Source organism: Grus americana, chromosome 5 (assembly GCF_028858705.1).
Source record: "Grus americana isolate bGruAme1 chromosome 5, bGruAme1.mat, whole genome shotgun sequence".
In the NCBI taxonomy this organism is placed as follows: domain Eukaryota; kingdom Metazoa; phylum Chordata; class Aves; order Gruiformes; family Gruidae; genus Grus; species Grus americana.
Genome location: NC_072856.1, coordinates 48,098,889 through 48,120,160, shown reverse-complemented (window position 1 = coordinate 48,120,160; position 21,272 = coordinate 48,098,889). Strand labels below are relative to the sequence as shown.

The 21,272-nt window shown below is 36.2% G+C and overlaps 1 protein-coding gene across 1 annotated transcript in view; it reads left to right on the top strand.

Moving 5' to 3' along the window:
* CEP128 (centrosomal protein 128) overlaps positions 1 to 21,272 on the top strand; it is a 133,277-nt gene that overhangs the window by 9,342 nt on the left and 102,663 nt on the right. Inside the window, exons 4-8 of the mRNA XM_054826374.1 lie at positions 905 to 1,031; positions 1,972 to 2,093; positions 4,546 to 4,637; positions 5,383 to 5,455; positions 16,337 to 16,453. Of these exons, the coding sequence (XP_054682349.1) occupies positions 905 to 1,031; positions 1,972 to 2,093; positions 4,546 to 4,637; positions 5,383 to 5,455; positions 16,337 to 16,453 (531 nt within the window). The remainder of the gene's footprint in view (positions 1 to 904; positions 1,032 to 1,971; positions 2,094 to 4,545; positions 4,638 to 5,382; positions 5,456 to 16,336; positions 16,454 to 21,272) is intronic.

The window sequence follows — 21,272 nt, the reverse complement described above, 5'->3', positions numbered from 1 at the left end:
TTTTTGAGAAAGCCTTAGAAAATCCTTAAGGTTTTTGGTTTGAGAGTTTCTTTGTGATAATGAAGTTGTTTTAATAATACCATATAATGAAAACATAATACTTTAAAAAGAACCTAAACAAGCATTGGAAGATTTAGAAAAGATTTAGCATTTTATGCTTTGGGAAAAAAGTGCCTCTCAGAAAGAGATCCAACACAGTCAGTATAATTATGCAAGAATAAAGCAGCAATTTAACCACTGTGCACAAGCGTCTGTTAGGGAAAGGAAAGGTGAACCTTTAGAAATTGATGTTTTGTGGACTGTCAAATAAAGATGTGACAAAAGCAAGTGGCTAAGAACCAAAGTTAGCAAATGCAATCTTGGAGATTAAGACACAAATTTGAAAAATGAGGAACTGATTTAGGAATATAATTAGATCTGAACTCTTAAGTTTGGAATAGCTGCCTTTTTCTGGAAGTGTAACTGCTAAAAGTAGGATTTGATGAAAGCTGCTTAGTGAAATTCGATAGCCATATGTCAAACTGATTCCAGGTAGGGCTGTTAGAAAAATTCCAATTTAAAAAAAAAATTCTTTGAAGTTGTTTTCTGGATTTTGCAGGGCTGGCAAATAGGTCTTATTTTGGTTGTAGGAGACATACTTTTCTTTTGAGTTTTCCTGGTGTGTTGCACCAGTATTTTAAGAAACTTGATATTTGAAGCTGCCAATGTTGGAAACATGTTTTGCTATAGTTATGGGAATATGACATACAAGATTTTGAAGAAAAGCTGTTGTTAATTCATAGCTGTACTTGGCTTAAAAATAGTTTTGATTCTCCTAATGACTTTTTTTGCAAAATAGTATTTTACATGCATGGTTTTTATGTAGTCTGTATTCATATTTCAGTAAATTGTAATTTCTCTACAGTTAAAAGAAACACTGGAACAGTCTATAGGTCAATTAAGGAGCCAACGATTAACCCGAAACTCTGGAATGAGAAGTGCTTCTCTCTCAAGCTTATACCCTAGTGATCTGGATGGAGAAGGAGTGTCAGGTAAAATACTTAAGGTGCTTGAGTATACATAAATTATGTTATATAGCTGTTGTATGGAAAGAGGAAATTAAGAAGAAAAATGTGTTAAAGATAGTGGCGTGAAAAGTCATAATTGGTTACTTCAAAGAAATTCAGTTTAGAAATTTGGGAGACCTGCATTGTTATGCAGTTCCTATAGCTTTCTATTACATAGTCTTTTCTGCTGATATCCTGAGAGATCTAAATGAAACGCTGACTCTTTCAGTAGAGAAAATTCCTTGTCCACTGCATGAGTTGTAGGTACATACAAGTTAAAGCTACATACAGAAGATATTGCAGCTTCTGATACTTACTTCACAGCAAAAAGAAAAGTTAAATTTTAAATGCATAAGATTATGCATGTATGGATGAAATCATGTGAGGCTCAGTGGAAAAGGAAAAACTGAACTAATGTATAAACTACAGAAAATAATTATTTCTTGTACATCTCTCTGAAAATTCATTATATTTTAGGGAAAGGTGTATTTGGGAGGAGTATTCCTCCCAGAAGTAGTATTTAATATATTTTAGAAGAAAGCTCTAAAACTTTCATTTTTCTAATGTAAAAGCTGTGAAGTACTGTAGTTTGAAGCTATAATAGATCCAGGTGAAGGCAAAGTTGTTGCTCAAATAAAATTTGAGGTAAAAATTACCTGTTCCTTGGAGGAAGAAAGGAAACCTCTTTCTTACCTATCACATACATTTATTCCAGAAATATTTAAATTGAAGAAGAATCCTGAAAAGAGCTAAACAAGAAGTATGCTTGTGCATTTTATGTAACTTTAGTAGTTGTTTTGTCTGTAATATGGGCTATAAGGATATTGGTGAGAGGAAACACATGTTTTTTGTGAAGCAAAATAAAAAATTTTCTGTATGAAGTTTTATCTTCCTACTTATTTTTTTTATCCTTTGTCTCATAAAGGGAACCATCACTTCCTGCCTACTTCACCTCTCAGGGATTATGGAGACTCACAGGGCAATAAACATCGAAGGTCTAGATCTGCAAGTGTTCGATTTGTCAACGAGGCAGATAATTTGGACCAGGTACAAAGCACTAATGGGAGTTGCTTCCCCAAACAGGCAATATGTGGTCACCGGGCTTTTTGCTTTTACATCAGATAAGGTTATTCTGATGATGCAGCTAAGAATGTTTCAGCTATGGAGTGTGCTTCCAATGTTATGTGCCAATCTTCATTAGGCAGTCACCTCTTATATCTGTCAATGTTATGAAGTTTCATGCAGATCTATCATTATAGAGAAAAAAGATGCAGATGGAAGTGATATCAAAAGGACTGAATGAAAATAATATCTGTACTTTTTAGGCCACATATAAGAAAATCACATAATCAGAGATGGTATTTCTAACATTTACCTACATGCTGAAATCCAGTGTGACTCTAAAGGGGATTGTTCTGCTTTAGTTAATGGCATAGGATTTTAGTGGTTTTGCTGTTTACTTCAGTGTAGCCTGGATTGATTTTGAGCCAGCTAGTTCTCCATCTTAATTCTAGGTCTGGCCTGTGAGTGGGGTAATTTGACCCCGTACTTAAGGCAGATGATGCGAGGAGGAGATGATGTGTATGGCATTGGTAATTTTCATACCCCTTAACTTGTGTCTACTTGCAGACTCTTCAGAAAAAAACTAAATTAATTACTTTAATGGATAAGATTATAGGCTTTCTATATCCTACAGATAGAGAGATTTCAGTACCTGTTTTTGCTCTTTCAGATGGAGTGGCTAGACCTGCATGAGTGAATCTTGTGTGGACTAATTTGTACAGGAGAAATGTATTATAACTAACATTAGAGCAGCTGATTGTAAAGTGTTCATGTTGAATTTATTAAATCAGTCTCAACTTCCATATAATTAATTTTCAATATAACCACAGTAGATTCTCTCAGTTGACTTTTTGGGATGTCAGAGTGCTACAGAAATTCCTAGACTTCTATTTAACCCTGTTTCATTGTCCTTCCAGTCTACTTCTCCCCCCATTCCTTCCTCCCCCAAGGTTAATATGGAACATAATCCTTGGAAGGAAATAATGTTATATGGAAATCTTTCCTCCTAAGCTTCCAAAAAGCCTAGCAATATTTTAAACTACTTCTAAATATTCTATAAATATTTTAGGAATTTTATTCAAGGGAGTTCCTCCGATGCATACAAAATTCCTAGTTTATATTAAGTAGCTATGTAAGCAAATAGCTTTTTTCCTGTTTTGATGATAACTGCTGGTTTATTCTTTATTCTTGCTTTTCAGTGAGTGAATATGGCTTTACTCGATCATTAACTGTTGTGTAAGAGCAGCATAGTGCTTTGAGGAACGATGAACTAGAAGTAGTCATTGATCATGACCATAGGTAGAAATAGGGGCAAAGATAAAGCAGTACTGCTTAACTAAAGCTGTGGCTTTTTCTTCTTTCTGTAACCACAGTCCCTTTATTCCCATTCTGATTGCTTCTAGCTAAGGTAATTTTCCAGCTGAATGGACTTTTAACACATTTGAGTCCCTTTCTTTCTTAGGCTGATACATTCTGAAAATATGCTCTGTTTTTGAAAGTCTCTTGGGTTGAAATTTCTGGTTAGTCACAAAGAGGAGATGGTAATGCCTGTGTGTTAATGTTGAGAACAGTCAGCTGGGCTGTGGAAGATCCAGGTTTAAGTCTTGGGCATAGAACAAGGGTATATTATAAACCAGGGTTTTTCATAATGGTGGTACTGGCCACTGAGCTGTTGACAGCAGTAGGTTGGATTAGGGTCAGTTAACTGTCACTTTTTGTTCCATAAAGGATGGATGACCTGTTACCTTTTTTTTATTTGCTCCCTTGAAAACTTTGACTATAAATTGGGGGCCTGCTGAATGGGGGAAATGGGAAGTTTTACAGAAAAAAATAGATGTGGTAGTTTTGTTTGTTTCTTTTCCCAAGCTCTGAAAAAAGCATTCTAGTAGAGTATGTAAAATCTTGGGCAAGGTAAAATACCTTTCCTCAGTGCTGTGATAGTTCCTGAATACATCATAATGTTCTGCGTAGTCACTTCCAATTTCATATGCCATTTTTTTATAATAATACATATAGCTGGGCAGAACTTTGTTTCACTTAAACTAGCATTTATTAGCAGGAAATGTGTCTCTCCTGACTTGACCTGTTCAGGTCTTTCAACTTGCTTTGCACTAGGTTAAAAAGATGATGCAGTGTCAGGTAACTGAAATGACCAAGCTCTGAACCATAGGGAAAAAACATAGTTGGGAAACTTGGTTTAGTAAATAATGTACTGAAAATTTAAACTTCAGTGAGCAAGTGTTGTAAAGGGTTGATCGAATAGAAGCATGCAAGCCTCATCCACTCATCCAGACTCATCTGCAATTCATGGAATTTTTTTATTTTGTGGATTATTTTTATCTGCTTTATTTTAAAAAGTGTGTGTGTGTATGTATATAAATATCACAGAAAAAAAGGTTCCCAAGCTTTGGCTTAATTTGTGTACTTTAATTTACAGCTGCATTCTTTCCACCAGTCTCTTCGAGATCTCAGTAGTGAACAAGTTCGCCTAGGAGATGACATCAGTCGGGAGCTTTCAAGAAGAAATAGGTATAAACAGAATATAGCTCCATGTGAAGAATAGTGTGGAAAATAATTGTTATGCTTTTAACTAATTCTTAAACTCCTTTGTTCTTTTGGATTAAAAATAATTCTGGGGAGAGTGGGGGATTGCACAACACGTAGATGAAAGCAGTATTGTGAACTGCTTGTCCCATGTCATTTTGTGCAGTATTTCTAAATGTAAATAACACCCATCAATTCTGATTTGTATAGTATATGTGGCTTCCTCCCCTTTTTTATATATGGACAAAACAACAAGGACATGGGAATTTCTCTTATTACAACTTTGTTCCTTGTGTATTCTTACTACTGGAGTCTCTTGAGGGCAAGCTCTCATGCAGGCCATAATGGTTTTGTTTTTTTTAAAGTACATACTGTCTCAACATATGGTGCTTTGTCTAGTAGCAATAACAGGAATTTGTTCACTAATTCCTAGTAGGAGCTAGTACTGTTCAAAAAGACTGTGTAGACATGTTCATAATTTTGTACTTGTTGACCTGATACCTAGCCTTTCAAACTAGATGCTCCGTTATCTTCAGTTGAGCAATGGAAATGCTTTTTATCATGAATTTTCTACTTGAGACTGGTCCCTAACTATGCTAGGAATTTAGAATCTGTAGAACACATTGAAGTAGCATAAAAATCCAGAAGATTGTTGCTGCTGAAAATTATCACAGTTGATATTTAGGTTTTGCACTCTATAATATTGTCTTACCTATATTTTTCTATGAAGGACCGATGCTGAATTAAGAAAGACTCTAGAAGAATTGTCTGAAAAGCTCACTGAGTCCCAAAGACAAGAAACGGTGAGTGTGACTAACATGAAAAGCTGGTTTATATTTAGTATCCTAAGCAGGATGTGGGCTTCTAGTTTAATGTGTGTGTTCGTAATCAGTACCACATATTAGTACATATATCTGAACATGATCTCATCTAGGCAACTATAGATTGTTATGATGTTACCCTTCCATAATGAAATCAGCAAGGCAAGTTTTATATTTGTTACTTGTTTAAAGTAAAAGTAAGTGTTTGAAAAAGTCACTACATACACACTTTAAAACTTCATGGTCTTCAAGAAAACTGCTTTTTAACTTTGAACATTGGTTTGAATGCTATAGTACTTCTTGATGATGCTTTTTGAAAGATACGAGCTTTCCTATCTTACGATGATAAATAATATTGTTTCCTCTTCCTCCCTCCCTGCCCTTTTCAATTTTTATCATCCATACAGCATAACAGGAGAAGTCTTCTCTGGGCTTTGTGACAAATGTAACAAATTAGGCAGGACAGCCATGATAGTCTCTTCTTTTTTGCCTCCTGTATCTGCTGGAAGCAGACTAACTGCAGTCTATATCACTTAAATATGAATGAGATCTGCTATTGAGGTGGAAGTCAAACAGCGTGTGCTGTAGGAACAAGAGAAGTTGACAATCTCCCCAGTAGTTAGGAGGAGAAAACCCTGTAGGTCGTTCTCGACATGTAAAATTTGAGTGATGCTTAGTGTAAGTATTAATGTGGTATCTGTAGCAATGCTGACTTTTCAGAGCAAATGTTGTATGTCCTTATTTTCCCATAGGTGATTCATCTTGCCCTAAAATTGCATGAATTGGTACTAAATGCTCTGTCAAGAGCTTTACTGATGTGTTTGTCATTGATAACAATATTATAGACTTGTAGAATCACAGAATGATTTGGGTTGGAAGGGACCTTAAAGATACCTAGTTCCAACCCCCCTGCCGTGGACAGAGATACCCTCCACTAGACTGGGTTGTCCAAAGCCCCATCCAACCTGGCCTTGAACACTTCCAGGGATGGGGCATCCACAGTTTCTCTGGGCAATCTGTTCCAGTGCCTCACCACCCTCACGGTGAAGAATGTCTTCCTAATATCTACTCCAAATCTACACTCCTTCAGCTTAAAACCATTAACCCTTGTCCTATCACTACATGTCCCTCTCCAGCTTTCCTATAGGCCCCCTTAGGTACTGGAAGGTTGCTATAAGGTCTCCCTGGAGCCTTCTCTTCTCCAGGCTGAACAACCTCAACTCTCTCAACCTGTCCTCACAGGAGAGGTGCTCCAGCCCTCTGATCATCTTTGTGGCCCTCCTCTGGACTCACTCCAACAAGTCCACATCCTTCTTATGCTGGGGCCCCCAGAGCTGGACGCAGTATTCCAGAGCCGAGTAGAGGGGCAAAATCACCTTCCTTGACCTGCTGGTCACATTTCTTTTGATGCAGACCAGGATATGGTTGGCTTTGAGGGCTGCAAGTGCATGTTGCTGGCTCATGTTGAGCTTCTCATCCACCAACACCCCCAAGTCCTTTTCCTCAGGGCTACTCTCAATCTATTCTCTGCCCAGCCTGTCTCTGTGCTTGGGATTGCCCCAACCCACATGCAGGACCTTGCACTTGGCCTTGTTGAACTTCATGAGGTTTGCACAGTATTGTACGTAGTATTTTTGGCACAGACCACTTGTTGACACCGGCAGACTTAATTGTAGTTGTGTAAGTTCTTGTCTCTAGATGAAGTTGGACAGGGATTCAAGAGACTATAATCTATCAGTACCAGTTACATGCTTGCTATGATAGAATCCATTAGTGGAGGAAGACTTGTCATGTGTACCTTCCTAGAAAAATCTAACAAGCTGTCTTTGTTAGAATGTTCGCTCTGCTTTCTCCTAATAACCTGGTAGGATAAAATGAGCTTATCTGATAAAGAATTCTTGATGCTTGCAAAACTCTAGGGTTTTTCTTGTTGTGGCCTACTTCTCAGTATAGTTCATTTTTTTTTTTTCTCTTTCATGTACCAGGAAATTAACAAACTCAGTAAGTTTTAACCAAGATGGTTCTGGAGACAGTAGCTGCTGCAGCTGGCTGCACTACAAGTGTTCAATGCCTTTGAATGAGAGAAACAAACCTTCCTCCTCAATCATCTGGAATGCTGGCAGCCACTGTCTTTTCATTAATGGATGAAATAACAAGCTCTTTGTGACCTCCTACAGTAGGATTTCAGGATTTGAGATTGAATGTTACAACTTTTGACCCAGGAGAAGCAAAGAGAGATATGCAAAGTGTAACAAGGAAGGCTTCTGTGGCTTGTTAATGGTAAGGGCAATACCAGAATAAGTCTCTTAGTTGAGAGAGAACATTATTGTCTGATAAACCTATGAAAGCTGAAGTGCTTAATGACATTCTTTAAGTGAAGACACAAACACTGCAGTGAGATGGTTTTCGTGTGTAGGACTAGTAAGACTTCAGCTGGAATATTCTGCTCATTGCTGCTTATTATCTTTAGGAAAAACATTGGTGAAATGGAGAGAAGACCAGAAACAGGAGAGGAAATAAAAGAAAGGGGAAGGGGGGAATAAAAAAAGCCACTCATTCAAAGACTTCCTTGAAAGGTTAAAACAATTGCTGGGGTTCAATTTGCAGAAGAAATATGTAGTTAGGAAAGATCTAGCCATGTATGATGAATGGTCAATAAGTGGATGTTTAGTGAACAATATTAGAATAGAAAGGCATGTAATGATAATTCTGCACAATAATAGTCTAATCAGTTGTGGCTTAGGAGCTTCTGTACTTAGCAATCCCTCTGTGGATTTCTTCTCTGGAACTTGACCAGTATTTGTTATGACTTGCATATCTTTATCATCTTACTTGTCCTATAGCAAGGAGTTCTCCAGATGATTACATAATGTGAGAGGTGTTGCCACTTTGGTGGTGGTTTGTTTTTTTCTGTTTTATGTGTGGGTTTGTTTGGTATCTTTTGGTTGCTGTGTTTTGTGGGTTTGTTGTTGTTGTTGGCATTGTTGTTGTAGCTTTTTTTAATCAAACTGCTTTTTCATCCCTAATTTTCATTGGAGGAGGTTGTTCAGTTTCTTCAGAGGCTTTTCAGAGGATTCCCTTTCTCGTCAAGCTGAAGAATTCTGACATGCTTAATCACTCATTGTATCCAGGCAATTCCACAACACTGAAAAAGCCTAGCAGTAGCAACATTCTGCACTGTTTCTTTACCTGTGTTCTCTGATACTATGTGTGGATCCTTTGCCCTCGTTCAAAGTGTAATGATGAGGCTGGCAGAATGGGTGTGATGAGGTAAATGCAAAAGAGGGGAATTTAGTATGGACATTAAGACTAAAAATAACTAATGGTGAGTATAGCAAAGCACGAGATTAGGGTGCGCGTAGAAACTGTGGTCTGTTACAATTGTAGATTTTTGAGATCCTTTAGTACCTATCTGTGTTCAGGAATTCCTCTAATGAGAGTATTTAATTCAGAATTGATTTCTTATTGGTGAAAGTGAGTTGGGTAGGAGGAAATACTTTTTTCTTCACAACTTCCTTATGCAAAATTGTGCAGGAACTTTTGTCCTTAGTGCCTTTATCGCTTAGCTATGTTTGTTTATCACCTCCAACATTGCCATCCTTATATATGTATTCTACTGTATGATTCTTGGTGATAAATTGTCAACTTGAAATCTTGATCATTTGACAGGATGAATCCATGGTAGAAACATTCTTTTCAGTTCAGTGTCCTTAAGTCACCATTTCTGTAGGGACATATATTTAAATTCTTAGAGTTGTACTGTTCAGTATATTCAGTGCTGTTTGAAAATTGCCTGTATATAGATGTGTGGTGATACTAGTCTAGTCACTAGTTCAGAATTTATTTTTTTAGAGATTATGATTCTTAGAGCCTTTCTGATGTTGAATCTGAATATGTTGAGCCACACAACACAATCAATGCACATTAATTTTACTTTTAAAGGGAGCATTTTCCACCCCAGTATAAAATCCAGCGGACATCTGAGGTGGTGACACAGGTATAGTTGGATGCCTACTTCAAATCAAGCACTCTCCATGGCCTTGTACTTGAGAATCTATGTGTGGTTTTGGTATAAAGACTGCAGGTTCCACAACTTTCTCCATATCAAAATCTCTTATCTAGATGTTTTGTGAGATTCCTGTTTTTCTTGAAGAGTTTGGATGTTTGCTAGAGGAATGTCCATAGAAACCTATAAGCAATTGAAAGAATGTTTACTTACTTTATGGTTATACAAGATAGCCCTCTTGGCTATTGTGTTGCAATCTCCTGATATGGAAGAACATCCCAAACAGCACAAGAATCTGATCTTTATGCATAAAAAGCAACTGCACTGAAGCACAGATTTGTTCAAATTAAGTAGATGCTTAATTGAGATGGTGCCACTAGAAGTTTAGTGTAGGCTGTGTCTGTGGAAAAAGACAGTAATGTCAAGTGAAATGGGTCTCTCAGAGTTAATGTGATTACGATATCAGAGAGCCAGGATTATCATCAGATAAGGAACCGTCCTTCGGAAGATTTGATATTAGGGATTTTGGCACTGCACAGGTGACTTGTAAAATATATATCACACATGATCACTTGCCATGAGGGAAAAGTTCAACAATATTTAAAGTGACATCTGTGAAAAGTTTGCTATTTTTGTGTTTTTTTAATACTCCTGTTTCAAGTCTGCATTGATGATAAAATAGGTCATAACAAAAATCTGTCGAAGTAGATTTCAGTCAGCAGGACTTGTGCACTAGAAATAACAGTGGAAAGCTGAAAAACAGGAGAGAACTTCAAGAAGTAGGATGCTGCTTTTTGTAGATTAAGCATCCATCATCTTCCACAAGATTGTATTTACTGTATGACTTAAATGTCACCCAGGTTTTAAGCAGAACATTCTGTTTGTGTTTAATTCACGTGGGGGGAACTTTTTGATAGCCTAATACATTTCCATAGATTTTGCTGCTACCTGAAAGGCTTATGCAGAGACACAACTCTTAGTGTTGTGATTATAATTCAGGTAGTCTGTGTTGCTAAAAATGCATCCTTGAAATCACATTCTAATATGTTGTGAATGCAATAATTTAGTACTAGCATTTCATGTCGTTATGTGAAACTTCCATATTCTTTGTACCGTTCTTCAATGAATCACTTGTCTACGCTAAGGCTTTTGATAAGATCCAGAGGACAAGATATATACTCTTATGGTAGAAATGTTGTCCTGAGTCAGGGTCATTTGGGATAACAGAAGAGAAGTGAGTTTAAGAGTTTCTTCTGCATGTACTAATTAATGAGTTAACATTTAACTGCTTCTAACTTTTTTTTTTATCCCTATTGTTGTGTGTCTCAGGCTGTGTGACAAACTGAGGAAGGTCAGACAGGTCACAAAAACAGGGAACGTAATTCTTGTGGGAGATAATGTCTGTACCAGCATAGACTGGGTAAATGTTATGAGAACTATGTTTTTAGGTGGTGCATTATAAACAGAAATGCTCCAGGAAGAAAAAACAACCAAACAACAAAACAACAGTTATTTGTTATAAATAAGAGTCCTGTGCATGGCTCTTAATCTGTGAAATATTCACCTTGTAAGAATGACCAAAACAAACTTACATTTCGCATCCCTACTGGAGCAAAAAAGTTAAACCTCTTAGAATAATGTTTGGTTTCCAGAAGAGTTGCACAAAAATAAAGCAGCTTCTTAGAAAAATGCTGGAATAAAGAGGGTAGGTATTTCCAGACAATGTGGAAATGATCCGAATATACTGTAGTAGTGACTTTAAATAAATGCATTAAAAGACATGAAAGAGATTAAATGATAGCTGATGTAACTACACAAGGTAAAAAGGAGTCCTTCCAAAAGTTATAGCCAAATGATAGAAGTCGAAAGGTTAGATAAACTTCAGCAGTTAAATATAAAAATGCAGTAACGGAGGTTTTAAAAAAAAAAAAATTGACAAAAAGTTATACACACTGATAAACCCTGTTTAATACTAGGTAAAAAGATGATCAAACCTGAAAGAGTGTTCAGGGGAGTTAAGATCTGTGGAGAGGATGGGAGAAAGAATATACTGGGTTTTTTGCATCCATCTTCACCAGGGAGACTGTTAGCAGGTTGCAACATAGAAATACATCAGAAGATTGGCCTCAGATTCGGAGGGACCCTTGTTAGGAATTCTGCTATTCCATAGCATAAATGACAAATAATTTGGAAAATGTGGTGATAAGCGACCGAGCTTGTGATAGTGTTATGATGCTAAATTTTCCAAAATGGAGAAGGTAAGTTTACTGCATTCCAGGAAGTCTTATTGATAAACACTGCTGGGACATGAATGTGCCATAGCAGCTCTTCCAGAGAATGCAGAGGAAGCCACAAGGGATGGTACTTGCTTCTTTTACACTGTTGCAAGGTGCAACATAATAAAGCCTAATTTGCTATGGACTTGCGTGCTCTCTGCCTTCTTTTCCCAGTCTACTCCCTTACTACTTGAACGCTTTTGGGTTTTCATCATCCTACAAAGACTTATATTGTATCCTGGTTATCTAAATCCTTGTACAAGAACTTTCATGTTCTTCCCGTATTATGCTTCCTTGCATACACCTTCAAAGTCCCACTTTCTTTACATCATTCTGACTTCACTGCCAGCTTTATTTTCTTATGCTTCCAACCTAATATTTTTTAGAATGCTAAATGGGCTAATCCTTAATTTCAGACTAAATGCATGTATTTTGCTGACAGCCAAAACAAAGGAATAAAGACTGAGTTCTCCTTGTTTCCCTAAATGGGGTATTTATGCGATCACCTCTGTCTAGGATCTTATTTTCTTGAAACACCTCACAAAGTCAGTGTATTTGACAGGTCTGTACCACTGAATGTTTGAATCTATTGGCCAATTTCAGCTGAGTTTTGGGGACACTGGGAAATGAGGAGCACAAGTGAAAGACCATAATCTCCAAAGTACTGTTCTTTATAAACTAGGCTAAAAGTAGTGTTTATGAGGCTGTGTTTGTTTAATCCTCTTTTTCAGGATTAATGCTAATTTAATGTTTCATAGTAAGCATTTTGTCTACCAGAAAATACTTTTCCTTCTGAAGAAATGTTAACCAATATGGTACCTATTTCTTTATCCTAAAACAAGTTTCTTTAACTTAGTAGTGAACCATTCTGTATGTCAAGCTCTATCTTACATTAAAAAAAAAATAAAAAAATTGATGGAAAAAATGATTGCTTTAAGGAACCAATTTGCTCATAGGGTAAGGTTTGTTCTTTGTTTACTATGTCTTTTTTGTTATTTTATACATATCTGGAATAGTTTGTGAGGTTGCAGGTTTTTTTAATGAAATGATTCATTACATGCAGAAGAAAGTTCAGTCTTTCGAGGAAATTAGAGTTGGGCAAATGTTCAAACATGTTCTATGCAAATCCTCTTGAAAGGTTGACAACAAAATATAGGAAGCACAGCAATATATCTATTTGGCTGAATTAGAAGCTCTGCATTTACTTCAGACACAAGGAGAAAGAATGCAGAAAGTGGAAACTAAATTAGATTAATAAGAACAGTCATAAAAAATAATGGGGATATATGAGAGTGGCCGTGGTGGTAGATAATAAGATGCATCAACAAAGACACATGATGATTCACTTGTAAATGCATCACTGCTCCTCAGGGAGGCCAAAGCAATTGGTCTGTTCCTTGCAGAAGAGGGGAAACTACTGACACAGTAAGCCAAGACAGTTGATTCCTGTTTAACACCTTTTTAACATTGGTTTTTAACACTAACCTTGCCAACAAGTTAACCTGCATGTTAGTGACCAGCAATGGGGGCGTAAGACCTCAGCTTAAAACGCTGGCGGTGGAAGGAAGACATGTAAAATATTTTGAAATAACCTGGTGCAGATTAGCTGAGAAACTGGACTGTTTGAAATGATTTTACGACCACTAATGGCTGTTTTGGAGTATTCATGAGCAACTGTGGGCATGAGTTAGAAAAAATGTTATTGGAATATTGAAAAAGGGAAATCTTGAAAAAGAAGAAAATAGACTGATTATTCTTCCAGAACTTGTTCACTCTCAGATGTTTACAAATCAAGCAACTTAAGTAGCAGACAACACAGATTTGTCAAAAATTATTCTTTTATCATAGAAGGAATTTACAAGCATGAAGCAGTAGTTTCCTATATCTTGGTACAATTTTTTGAGGGTTTTTAGATAGAATTTCTTATACTGTTCTAATAAGCTTTTTCAGTAAATATGCTAAAACTGAATATAATCTAGAATAAACATGCAACTGTACAGACACCTGTGTAGTTAGTGAACTGTTCACTGTTAAAATTAGAGGACTTAGTGAAGTGAATTTTATGTGTTGGTATTCTTGATCTAGTTCTCTGAATTTTTTTTTATTAATAGTCTAGCGATGCTTGTCACATTTGCAGATGGACTTCAGATACATTGGAAAACAGAACTGAAATCCAGTATCCAGTCTTGGATGTGGCTTAGAGGATAGAAGAAGGTTAATAGATGTAAAATTCAGCAAGGAAGACTAAAATTGTACTTTAGGAAAACCAGGTCATTTTAGAGGCAATGGAATGAATTGTCTAGGGAGGCTGTGAAAGTTTTCTGCGAATGTTTTTAAGCAGGTTAGATAGACTTGTAGAAAAATTATATAGATATAAAAGGTCATGTGCATAGCCAGACAGTAAGTTTGCTAGCCTTTTGAAGTCTCTTCCAGGCTCCTCTTCATCCTCTGTGCACAGAGAATATGAGCTAATGATATACTATATATGCTAACTATAGTTTCTTGTCAGAGGTTTTTTTCCAGTAAATAGCATCAAAATGTTTAGTTGTTTGTTTTGGTTGGTTTTTGTGTTTTGTTTCTTTTTTTAAAAGATGATTATGTCTGTACCTCTGAAATTTCCATGCACCTGACAAGTACAATGAATGCATCTTTTTCAGTACCTTGTTGGAAATAACAGTTGTGCTCTTGGAGGGAATTGGAAAAAGTCAGAGGCAAGGCAAATCACTTGATATCTTGTAGTTAGTAAAATGTTATTTTCTTACTCATACTGCATTAGTGATAATTTACAATGAAATCTGAAGTTAGTAATCTGAAGCTTGCCTAGTGCTGCGTCATGTCATGTCATCTGCTGTGCGTGAGGTGAACTAGACCCGCGTCAGTGAGGAAGTTACTGACCTCTCCTTTTACATGTCTTCTCTGGGAGTGATATTACTTTTGGATCTTCTGTCAAGTTTAAATTATACATTTTCTTTCTTAGTAGTTTTAGTGTTCTCTTGCTTAACTTCACTTGAAAAAGATGTGTGAGAGAGCTGAGAAAGTTTCTGCCTTCAGAAACATGTAGCCAACATTTTTTTTTAAAATGTAAAAATATGACTTTGTTTCATTTGTGTACTTTATATCTGGAGAAAAGGATGACAGATATTTCCCAGTTTTCAGCAAAGATATGACAAGTTTAATGACAAAGTGTTATTTTCTGTTTCTACTACATAGTATCATCGTTTCTGTTAGCTGGAGTATTTTGTAAATTGTTAGAAGTAACACTAAGTAGTAGTTGTCAAAACAAATACAAACATTGTGATGTGGTCCTTATTTTTTTGTGCATTAGTTTTTAGTAAGTAATTATTCTGGATTATGACTGCAGAGCTTTCACATCTTAGATGAAATTGTGTGATTTGATGCCGTACACTTTTTTGAGCATCTCCTGATGGAGATTTAAGAGAAAATACAAAATTCGACATTGTAAGTTGACTATTCATCTGGCTGCACAAACAAGAAATGTTTTCAAACTGATGCATTCTGTTGTAAAGACGACGACTTTTTCATTCTTTAAACCTGATGTACTTGTGAAGCCCAGAATATAAATGTAACCTTAGTTATGTTTCTGTTGCTACACAGCTGTATTGCTCATGTTAAAATTTTCTAACCACCCATATGCCTAATGCTAGTAGAAGTGTGCTTAATGGTGAAAGTACAGATGAGAACTTGTTCCCCTCCACGTACATCCGAAACTAGTAGCTGAATGGTGTTTTAAGTCTTTCTCTTTTTATCTAAATACCATTTGGTACTAAATACATTGGTTTCTAGTGATTGTTAAAAATAACTAGTTTTAAGGTAGGGAGGAAATCATACATAAATACTTTCCTTGCTAATCTTCAACAATGTAAGTTTAATTTTCTGTCCACGAGAGGGTGCTGTTTGCTAGCAGCTAGAAATACAAAAGTAACACAGTTCTGGTATTGTAGCTTAAGGTTCAATTACTGTGTTTATAATCCAAATTGCTTTAACAAATAACTGGTGTTATTTGTATTAGTTCGTACATGGATTCACAAAATACTGGGAAAAAGTCTTAAAGTGATGTAATTATTTTGTGCCATTACAGTCATTCTCATATACTTAGCTCTTGTTTACTACTGTTCGCTGACAGATTTCAGAGTATAAAAGAGGCAATCATTGGTCTGTTTTACAGACTGGAAATGTGAAAGAAATTACTCTCCAGAGGTTAATCAGGCCTGTGGCAGAGAAGCTAAGATTTTTGTATTGCACCTTCAGGTTAGGCTGCACCAAGGTTGATATTGAGATATTTAGCACTTGAGTAGAACCACCACTGTAAAGAAAAATCTGCATATGCGTGAAGGAGGATATTGCTAGCAAGATAGCAGGTCAGTTCCCTGCTTGAGTACTTCTAGAGTACTTACTGCTGTAACTAGTTATTTTCTATACCATTCTAAATCTTATTTAATAAAACAAAAGTTGTGTTGTCTCTTCTTTCTACCCCATACTCTACCTTTTTTGCCATTGTTTTCTTAGTATGTGGTAAAAGAAGCACTAATTTCCGCAGGGTGTTTTTTTTTCCTTTTGAAGGTATCAGAACGGGTAGAGAGAAGACTTCAGGAGATAGAACAAGAAATGCGTGCTGAAAGACAGCTTGTAGAAAGGCGCCAGGACCAACTGGGACATATGTCTCTTCAATTACAAGAGGTATGCAAATGAAAGCTTCCTGTGTATTCAGGATTAAGTTAGGAATGTACTGCATTTGTGAGCCTGTACCTGTCAAACTGGCAAAAGGGCTCATATCTTTGGCACGTTCTTTTAACTGTATCCATCCAGCTCTGCTTGTTTTGGTGACCAGATGTCTCTGTTCTTCATGATACTGTTTTGTCTATGTTTAGACCTTTTTGGTAACTGGCACAAACATTCTTTAAAAGAACCCACTTCCTATGTCTCCCACAAACCCCAAACAAACAAACAAAAGCAAGTCATTAGCTGGGTTGTCTCAATTAATATGTTTTCTAAAATGTAAACTTTGCTTGCAGTGAGCAGATTATTTTTAATTTATTTCAACAAGCAATCAAACACACTGTAGTGGCCAGACAGCTTTTCATTGCTTTTCATCAGTTTCATTGAACAGTATCTGATGAAGTATAAAATATTGTTTAGGAGACAAATACAAATGTTTATATTATGAATTAAATTTGGAGACAGCTAGTAGCTTTTTTCCTGCTTGTTTTAGGAAATAGATGAAAAATACATCTCTGATTTTACTGCTATTTGGAAAATCTGTGTCTTAACATAGTGTAACTTATTATTTCACTCCCCTTAAGATATGACTTGTAATGTTATCTCTAACTATGCAATAGAATACTATAGTTGAAAAGAAATGTGCAATTCCTTGTTTTTCACTTCTGATATTAGTGACAGTATACGTGCTTTTTGGAAAGCAGTTGTTTTATACTGTGCAGTGATACTGAGGAACCTTAATTAAGATCGACACTTTGTATTTCATGTAAGACTAGAGACTCTTCAAAGAGGTCATATTTAAGAAGGTAACATGCTCTTTCAGTATAGTTAAAAAATAATTTTTTTCAAAATGTTTGTAGTGCTTCTGCTAGTATTTCAGAAAGACTTACTGCTTCATTTTCTCCCCCATTGATGTCCTAGTGGGTGAAAAGAATTAGAGTGCTTTATTACAATTTTCATTGCTCTTTAATATGCCTACATCCATTCCTAAATTCTTCGGTTGTGCCTTCAGTCTGGTAGAGGGACGCTTAATGAAATGAGTTGGTGTCATTTGATTGTTCCAATCTGCAGATAATACTATCTTTCTTTGGTTATCCTTTTATAGGGATAATGACTTGGATCTGTAAAGATACATTGACACTGCCATGGTTTCCTTAAAAGGAAAACCTGAATTCAAGTGAATAAATTCAAATGTATTTGAAAGACTTTTATATGGTTGGCTATGTGATCATGAGCCCTCAAGCTGGATACCTTTTTTTACCTAGTAGCTCATCTTTCAAATTTAATGCAAAATGAACATGAAATACTAAGTACATCCTCGACCTTCCATTCCCCTCAGCTGTCCAGCTGTAGATGAAGATGTTTTAATCCTTTCTCCTGCAAATTCTATTTTGTTCTATGCATATTTTTGTAAATTATTTTTCCCGAAGGGCTCCTTTCTATTTAAAGGATTTTTTTGACACCACTGTTCAAAACTTCGATGTATAGTCCTCATTTCTCAGTCTACAGGAAAGCTCAACACCTATTAGTCTGCTTGGTAAACTTTTACTATCAGGAATTTGCCCAAGCCAAGATTCAGAGTCAATCCTGACCGGAACAGGCTTATTCCATATGCTGCTGCTACTTGGAAGAGAATCACATTCTTGGTGATTATCTCCACTCTCTCAAGTAGGGGCTTATATCCCCACATTGTCCTTTTGGGTTGCTGATCTCAGTCGTGACTCTCGATTTCTTGGACTGGACTCTTGTCACTGTGTTTGGGAATCCTAATAAAACATAATTACCCCTGTTGCAACGAATTATGAATCTTTCAGGAGCTTCTAACCTTTAACATGCAAAATAGAACCTGATGGTGTCAGATGACAAGTGTAGAAGGGAGCTTCTTTCAATAGGTATTAGGGAATCTTTCTTTGACAGATTACAGAGGAATGTGGAGACAGTATTGCCCTTGAAACAGACTTCCATTACACTCCCAGTAGCAACAAACAGTATGTCCTCTTCCTGCTGCTACTTTTCTCGTAGCTACCTTAACAGAAGTATTTAAAATTTATGAAAATGAGTAGTTTAAAAATGTTGTTACTTCAACAATGTATTTTCAAGCTGAGTAATAGTTGGCTTCTTGTTGATTTGTTGAGCTGTCTTAACAGCTATGAGAACCCTTATTATAGTCTTCCATCCAGCTGTCCCATCTTCCTTCCTCATTGAACATTCATGTTAATTTGTCCTTCTCTAGGTAGAAAATTATCTCACTTCTGGGTGGTGGCTGTATCTATCAGGAATTGTTCAACATCTCTCGAACAGTTGGCTGAGCTCTTTAGCTCTCACATTGGCAAATTGGACCACCTTTGCGCCCTACCTTTTGAAAAACACTTGGTTTTGAGGGCAAAATAGTCTGGATCCTGTACACGCTGCCTCTCCGTGTACTATCATCCCGAGAGGTTGCTGTGTGGGAAAGTTTTGTGAAGAAAATTACTTTGTTACGGAATATAAATTATAGAAGAAATAGGAATATGAGAATGTCTAAGGAGGCAAAAAGTTTAGAGAAGATGTAATCTCAAATTAAAAACAGACAGGGAAAAACTGCCAACACCAAAACAGTCTGAAAATTGGGTGTAGCAGATTTGAGTTTTTGAGCTTCTGGGGTTTGATTTTTCAAAATGTTTTTCTTTGTATGTGGTGTTCCAGATAAATAGATTCAGTATGGCAAACCAAACAGGATGAAAAAATATAGTTTATGACTAAAGTATTTAAAGTTTATAAATATGAATAGTTTAAAAACGTTGTTACTTCAACAATGTATTTTCAAGCTGAGTAATAGTTGGCTTCTTGTTGATTTGTTCATTACTTGCATCAATGTAATTTTGGTAAGGTATTTTTTATTTTTCTGTACTATAGACAAAATTAAATTTAGGTTTAAAGATATCTGAGCAAAGTTGTTAGAAAAACTCAATAGTTTACACTATTTTTTATGACTTTTTTAATATCCTATATTTTAAGTAGGCAATTTCAGCAAAGCCTACAAGGTAATTAAAAAAAAAAAAGAAAAAAGAAAAAAATAAAATTCCTGATAAGAATCATTGGATTTTGTGTAAAATATCTGATGACATTTAACTTTTTTCTTACTGATCAACCATCACTTGGTGGTAGCATTTACCAAAAAGATTGCTTGATAGCTGAGAGAATTTTCATGAACAGAGATTCTCGCAGAGACACTCCGGTGTGGGAGCTTACTTATTTCATGACTGCCTTACAGTTGAAGTGTGACTACATTGTACGTTAAGAACAGCAACTTCTTAATATATGACATTGCTGTTTTTCTTCCTTATTGTGAAATATGTTCTTTCATGCTGCTTTGATACTCAGCTATTGCAGATGCTATTCTCAAGTCTGCAAGAGTCTCATCAGTGCACTCCTTTGATCTCTTATGGAATATACAGAACGATGCTGAGGACAGGCTGCTGAAAAAGGTGGATCTCTTCATTCACGACATCCAGACAAGTGTGTATTCAAAGATTCTTAGGGGACACTGTAGATGAAAACACTCTTAATGAATGCAATTGACATAGGGAGAGCCTAGTTGCCTTTTTCTGCAGCTTGGCTTTTTAATCAGCTGTTCCTCTTGCAGAGGCTTATATTTGGCCTGAAGTATCAGAAGAAGCAGCCAAGCTACTTTCCAGTAAATGAGATGTGCTTCACCAGTGGAGGACGAATACATTTAGGCGTAAACCTGAGCCAGTAAACTGCAATAAATATCTGTGCTGGTTCTCTGCAGGAAGGCTTGGAGATGATGGTAGCAATTTCGGTCTCATTTTTCTAATTTTCTTTAATGACACTTGTCAGCAATAATAATACTAACCTGGATAGTGATGGTCTTGGAATTTTTTGGTCCCTACTCCATTTGGAGTGGGGTGCTTGGATTCACCTATGTAAATATGCCTATGGGCAGTCCCTTAAGAACTGAATGTTGCTTATCACTATGTGAATTTCTTCCATTGCTCATCATCTTCTGTTGCCCCTTTCTTTTAATAACTCTGGAAATGAGGACTGTGAGAACATGGTCCTCCATTTACACAAATACAACATGTTGGAGGAGAGGGAAGGGTAGACATGCTTCTTGCAGATACTGATTAGGAGAGAAAGCTTTCTGTCTGAGAGCTTGAAGTGCATGTGGACAGTATGTATTGAGGAATGTATCAAGCAGTCTTTATGACATATAAATGTTCCTAGGGCATCGTGTGTATCTCTAGCATAAATTGCTGTATGTTAGAACGTACTTGAATTGCTTTCTGTACTTTTGCATACCCTAGTGAGGATAAAGTAAATAGCTAAATATTTTGCTGCAATTGTTATTTGGATGAAGTATATTTCTACATGATTTTTGAGAAGAGCTTTTTACTTTGTTATTCTATTTCTTGTCCTTTGCAATTTGAATTATGAGTTAGATGGTCTCTTAGCTCTGTAAGTGGCCTTAGTCTTGTGGTGGATGTAATGTTCCATTAAAGTCTTTTTCTGTCCTCTTATTTCTCCAAGATGCTTCCCAAGGAACATTACTGGAAGGAGGGTAGGGTTTGGACTGAGTTCTGAAATCCTGTCATTTAATATGGCCTGAATGATTTACAAAGAAATGCTATTTAAAGCATTTGTGGCTATTTAATGAGACAATTTTTTCATTAGTTTGCCTGTTATACATTTCAAACCAAACAAAATAAAATTTGACTTTTGGATTTGATCAGTAGTTACTTTTAATTAAGAAATTTTGTGAGGTTTAAATATTAATAGT